This window comes from Meleagris gallopavo, chromosome 8 (assembly GCF_000146605.3).
Source record: "Meleagris gallopavo isolate NT-WF06-2002-E0010 breed Aviagen turkey brand Nicholas breeding stock chromosome 8, Turkey_5.1, whole genome shotgun sequence".
Taxonomy (NCBI): domain Eukaryota; kingdom Metazoa; phylum Chordata; class Aves; order Galliformes; family Phasianidae; genus Meleagris; species Meleagris gallopavo.
The window spans coordinates 11,017,120-11,023,553 of NC_015018.2; the positions used below are offsets into that span (position 1 = coordinate 11,017,120).

The window sequence follows — 6,434 nt, forward strand, 5'->3', positions numbered from 1 at the left end:
ATGGAGGGAAAATAGCAAGAAAAAGAAAAGAGGAAAAAAATATTAAAGAGCATTCAAAATGTACAAAATAAAAACCAAAGAAATAGCAGAAGGAAAAGAGCAGGGGGAAAAAGCAAAAAGAAAAGAGGTTAAAAGAGCAAGAAATCAGCAAAACAAAAAGCAAAGGGAAGCAACAAAAAAATAATAAAGGAAAAACAAATTTTTAAAAAGTGAAATAAAAAGCAAAGATTTAGAAAAGAGAAAAAAAAAGTAGAAAATTTACAAAGTTGTTGGTGTGCATTTCATGCACTGCATGACCTCATCCCTCAGGCATGCCGGCCCCGATTAGATTAAAACCCAAAATATTTACTGCCGCTGCACTGGGGGCAGAAGGCACGCATTGGGAGTGCAGCCCCAGCTTGTAGGGCTGTGTGTGGGGCCTATGGGGGAAAGCCCCATGGAGGTGTGGGGAGCTGCTGGGGAGGCCGCCATGCTTGGGCAAGAGCGTGGCACTGCAGGGCTCAGTGCTGGAGGCCGTGGGCTTGGCCTCCACGCCATGTTCCCATCGTACCAAACAACAGGAGGCCGCCGTGGAGTGGGAGCAGTACAGAAAGAGGGATCTGTCTGTTCTTCAAGATGGAGATGCCGTCCTTTGGGTCAGGCTGCCCAGAGCCCCGACCAACCCAACCATCAGCCCTTCCCGTACAATGGGAACGGACCGAGGGAGGCCTGTTCCTGCAGCGCTGGGCAGCTGCCAGAGCCTGCTGGGAAAGGAGAGGGGAAAAAGTTGCTCTCCTTCTAGGAACGGCCGTTCCAGCCAACAGAAACCCCCTGCCATCCCAAATGTCTGGGGGGATGCCGATGGCAACGTGGGGCAGTGGGTATGGGGAGTGACACGGTGAGCCATGGGCTCCCACAGGGGTGGGTTTGACCGCAAGCCACTCAGCAGGCAGATATCCCAAATAAATAGCAGAGAACTGAAGAGATCAGCGCAACGAACAAGGCCAGCTCTGCACAGCCTCCCTGTAGATGCACCTTCCCCTTATTCATTTTTAATCACATCCCACTTACTGCTGCGTGAAGCCTAAAGCCACACTGTGTCTCCTCCTCCCCATCCCCTGGGGCTTTGCTCATCCCCACACCGCTCATCACTACTGCCCAGCCACACATCCCACCGCGCTCCGTCTCTACACAAGGGAATCTCAAGGGAAGATCAATTTTTCATGTGTGCAGCCCTTCTCCTCATGATGTGCAAGGAAACATTGCTTTGAGCCCACACTCTGCACCGTATCCCCAACTTCTGTGATTGCTGCTGTTAATGGATGCAGTCTGGGGCTGCTGGGGGATGGCTTTATTTTTAGTTTTCCGAGCCCTGGCTCTGCAGAAGCATCTTAATTGCTATTCTTTAGCTGGAAAATGAAACACAGATGCGTTGCCTTACCGAGGTCCAGCAGCCTCCCGCATGGCGCAGAAGGGAAAACGAGGGAACCTGCAAAGGGCTGCGGGGTCAGGGCTGTTCACCAACATTAGCCCAGCAAAAACAATCCATGCATACTCTTAATAGATAGAGGGGGGCACTGCCCCATCGATTAATGGAGTGTCCAATGTGCAGGCAGCCCCCAACCTGCCCTCTGTGCTGTATCTACCTTCAAAGAGAAACTCCTTATATATATATATCACCTCATTATACCCACGTATATTCAATTATACTCTTATTCGTGGCCTTCAAAATGGGAATAAACAATAATAAGAAGAAATACTTAAGCATTGGCATGTTTCAGCACAGACGAGCACGCCAGCCCCCCGCACACCATCTCCAGCAGGCAGAGGGCTGGGGTGACGGCTGCAGTCCCTCCCCATGCTGCAGGGTCCCACATCCCATCCCTCCCACAAAGCCTGCATTTACTGACGCAAATAGCTTTTTTCCATCAGTGGAACGTGGGTGTTTTCCTAAAGGCGTTGAGTTTCCACGTCCCACCCGGGCATCCTCTGGAGATGCTGTGGGGCACACCTCAAAGCAGAATTTCCTTCCCACTTGCAAATATCACACTCCTTATCCCAATAACAGCGAGGGACTGTGCTGGGGGGCTGCTGGGTACAGGCATTCCTGATCCCTGCAGAGCTGGGATGCCTGAAGCCAAGGGCTCTGAATGCCTGCACACTGCAGCCATGACGTTCCCACCCCAAAATAAATAGGGCACGGTCCCTTTTCACACCCAAATGCATTCATACCCACCGGCCCCTTTTCTTCCAGACAATCGCTTTTGGCCCGTGTTGGAAATCACTTGTCATGAAGGTGGGAAAGTGGAAAGAAGCCTTTGAGACTCCAGTACAGGTGATGCAAATCTCCAGCCTTCAATACTCAGATTAAAGGGCTGGAGGGCTGCAGCAATTAAAGACATGCTCATTAAGCCCCTGCTCAGCATTCCCCACCTTGTTAGGGAGGGTGTGGGTGGGGGCACAGCCCACCCCTGCCTCTCATTATGAGCAGAAAATACTCAGCAAAACAATGATGCAACCAAAAAGAAAATGCAAAACCAAAAGGCCCGCTTAAGCTGGAAAATCAAATGCTATCGAGGGAAGGTTGGGGGAAATCGGGGCACTCGCAGCCACAGCAGGAATCAAGCCAAGGAGGTTTTTTTAAAAAAAAAAACTTATTTAAAAATAGCATTTTTTTTTCCAGCCTCCCCTTCCTGCTCTCCACTGTCTGCACCTCCTGCTTCTGGCAGTGGATGAAAGCAGGCAGCTCCAGCCATCCCCAAGAACTGGGGTGCAAGCAGGAGGGAGCCTTGTGTCCCTTCTTGATCATTTTGCACCCAATTAAAAAAGAATCTATTCATTATGCCTATTAATTATGTTTTCAGGTGCAATCCAGATGTATTTTCCAAAAGCCTCGTGCTGACAGGCAGAATTCCCACTGTCTTCCCTAGTGCTGCCATTAAATATGGACACTCCAAGACTTCAACCACCATTGGACGCTCCACTGTATTGCTTCCTCCAGTGCCATACAGAGCTAAAAAAAATTAGGAAGAATGAGCAAATATCACCAGCTACTGAGAACTCCCAGTGTGCAAGGAGGGGGAAGGCTGCAAGTCCCAAAGCAAGCTACAAAGCTTTGGGTCTGCATATACACATACGTGTTTGTATGCATACCTGTACAAACACTTGTAAAATAAGTGTATGTGTACATACTTACAAATATTGCTAAATGTCAGTATGCACACACATATATAGTCATTCATGCTCCCTCGCTCGCAAGGACCCGTCCAACAGCTTCTTGTTTAATTTACAACATCTTTATTGCATCTTGAAGAACCCCTGACCCTAATTCTCATGCTCAAAGGCTCTCCCCCTCCCTCCCTCTCCCCTCTTACTAGTTCTTTTTTTCCTCCCTTTTCATTTTTGGGGCACACAGTCTCTGTCCCTACACAAAGTTCCCACGGCTGGGCCAGCCGGCCCCGCTCTGTGCCCTCCAGCGCCCGCGCAGCCTCCGCAGTGGCTCCTCATCCTCCAGCTGCTCCAGCTCGGGGAAGCCCAGCCCATCCAGCACCTCGTACACACCAGCCACGGCCGCCACCTGGAAGCACAGCAGAGGGTGAGCTAGTTTTGTTGCTGATGAATGGCCGCACAGCATCTCCTTGCATGACCCAAGCCCACCGCGCCTGCATGGCACCGACCCCTCCCCGAGCCTTCCTCCGGCTGCTGCTGCTGGGTTTTATAAGCAGCTTTATGGTTTGTTAGCTTTGGCGCCCTTCCGGAAATAAAGTTACAATGTGGCCTTGTTGGGGTTTTATTTATTTATTTTTTTAAATAAACACTGAAAGCACAGCACTTGTGCTTGAGCCAAAGGGACCTTTGATGCTCAGTGGGGCACAGCATCTTCCCAAATGGGGCACCTGGGGAGGACGTCTCAGATTTGAAGTCTTCATGGAGAAGTCAAGAAGTTGGGGCAGGAGCAGGGACAAGCTGGGCTTCCTAGCCTGACTACAAGAAGCTAGAAGCCAGGAATTTTTCCCCATCATAAATTGGTGGCATGGGGCGAGGGATGAGGTTCTGTCACCTTGCAGAGGTGCAGTATTTCCCTAACACTCTATGTGTCTCCATGCACATAGGTTAATTAATAGCTTATTCAAGATGCTGTGTTGAAATAGGAGCTTTCCCAGCGCTGGGAGCACAGCCCCAGACGTTGGGTCCTAACAGCAAGAGCAGCAGCAGGCTGGGTCCAACACACATTTGCACGCCTACCTGCCAGTGATAGATAAGAACACAGACACCCTCCCTCCCCAAGCACTGCATCGCACCAGATTTTGGCCCAAACAGAAGTCGTACCTCACGCATCCAGAGGCTGAAGGGCCGTTGCCAGGAGTCCTTCTTCTCCAGGTGCAGGTAGGCATTGAAGAGGATCAGGTAGATATAGCGCTCCAGGTACTGCAGGCCCCGCAGCCGCAGCAGCCGCCGCTCCTGCTCATCCTTGCCCGACCGCCCCTGCGAGCACAAGGATGGACAAGAATCTACTTGGAAGCCCAAGCTCTTATAGTACTGTGGCTTGCAGCATATAAAAAGCTTCCCTTTGTGCCCTGCAGCCCTTTGAAATAGAGGAGGTGTTACTAAACACGTGCCTGTGCCCAGCATCCTGCCTCTCTCCACATGCAAGCCCTACAGGTTTTGGAAACAAGTGTTCCCATCCTTGAAAACCATGCTTTGTTATTTTTCCTTCCCCAACTGATTCAGAGCCCTACTCATAGCAATACCACATGATCAGTTCTGCACTGGGGAAGATGTCAGCCCCAGGTGTACGCATGGGTACTTGCACAGAGCAGATCCTGACAAGAGTTAGGCTTCACGTTTGGTTAGAAAAGGTGGGAAGGAAACAACTGCATTAAAAACAACAACAATTGAGCAACATGGCCCCACAGAAATACTCCCTAAGCCAAGGAACCTAATGGATGTCATCATCTTCGTGTGGATCATATGAACATGCAAGTCTTGTTGGATCTCTCTGCTGGCACCAAAGGAAGCAGCTGACTATTGCTGTCAGCTTCTGCAGAAGCTCCCATTAAGGAAACCTCCCTGAACAACACATCCTCCAGAAGCGGAAGGAAGGCATCAATCTATCTCTTCCTCCCAGTTTAGGATGGGAAGGGGTAGGAAGGAATCTGAGCTGAGCACCAGAACACATTTTCCTCCCCTAGCCTGCTTGTCCTGACCCTACAAAGTGTCCCTTGCAAGTCTCCAAACACTGCTCCCACCAACCCAAGACTAAACAAAGAGCAGGATGCAACCAAAACCTGCCCACAGTGGGGCTATATACACCTGACAGTGCACACCTTTCTTCCAGTTTGCACCTGCCAGTCAAAGCAGAGATGTCCCCATGGAGCCTACCCATCCTGGGCTCAGATTTTGGGGAAAGAAAAAAAAAAGAGCTGCATTAAAACATTTGCACACAACGCCTCCAAGGCGGTGATAAAAGGCTCTTTCTAGGGCAACGGGAACAGGGCAGCGGATGACTCCCTGCTTATCTTCCTTCCCCACTGGGCCATCAGGGCAGACTGGATACAGCTGGCTGGGAAACAGGATATGGCCAAGGAACACCCATGCACTGCTCCTCACTGCCAAGTGCCAGCAAGGGCCACGAGGAGGTCGCGGGAACGGGAGGGCAGCCCGCCTTCCAAAAAATAATAATGCTAATGAATGGGAGCAGCTCACACCGTCATCACAGCTCTGCAAAGGCAAGGCTGCCAAGAAGCGCATGGCTCAGCCAGCTGCGACGCCCGGGTGTTCCTCCTCAAGTCGGAGGAGCCAGAAGGGATAGAAGGGGAACAGGACAGAGCAGCCCTGCCCTCTGCTGGCTGCAGCAGGTGGGATGGGATGCAGGATTCAGCACAGCAAGGAATGCATGGGATGTTGGGTTGGTTTGGACCACTACGACCCTCAAGCCCCCATTGCTTTGGGTAAAGGACCACAATGAGTAGTAAATCCATCGTCAACTTAGTCTTCTGCTTTTTGCTCCTCACCCCATAACCAGTGTGGTGAACAGAGCACGTGGGAGCTGTCAGGCTTTGCAGTATTTTCCTGTTTTGATGGGGGAAAGAAAAATAGCAGTGAAGGAACCCCAAAGCCACCACCCAGGGAACCCTGGTTTCTCTCTGGTGACATGCCACACAGCTTTGGTGTGAGGCCCCCCACACCAGCATGATGTGGCTGCCCTATTTGGGTCCTGGTGGTTCAGCTGTATGGCAGAAAAGGGCATTGCTCACCTGCCGGTAGGTGCAGATGATGATTTCTCGGAGGTGGTAATGCATGGGCGTCATGGTCTCGCTGACCGTGTCCAGAGCCATATCCACCTCCTTCTTCATCCGGTGACCGTCAGGCAGGAGTTGGACCACCTTCATCACTACCTGGAACACAGGTAGAACAGCGGGAGCTTCACTTGCTGCTCTCAACCCAACCACTAC

At 51.0% G+C, this 6,434-nt stretch overlaps 1 protein-coding gene across 1 annotated transcript in view; it reads right to left on the reverse strand.

The window, feature by feature from the left end:
• Window positions 1-3,370: 3,370 nt before the first annotated feature.
• PALD1 (phosphatase domain containing paladin 1) overlaps window positions 3,371-6,434 on the reverse strand; it is a 10,937-nt gene continuing 7,873 nt past the window's right edge. Inside the window, exons 15-17 of the mRNA XM_019617941.2 lie at window positions 6,237-6,430; window positions 4,309-4,464; window positions 3,371-3,556 (exon numbers count right to left, since the gene is read on the reverse strand). Of these exons, the coding sequence (XP_019473486.1) occupies window positions 3,404-3,556; window positions 4,309-4,464; window positions 6,237-6,430 (503 nt within the window). The 3' untranslated portion in view covers window positions 3,371-3,403. The remainder of the gene's footprint in view (window positions 3,557-4,308; window positions 4,465-6,236; window positions 6,431-6,434) is intronic.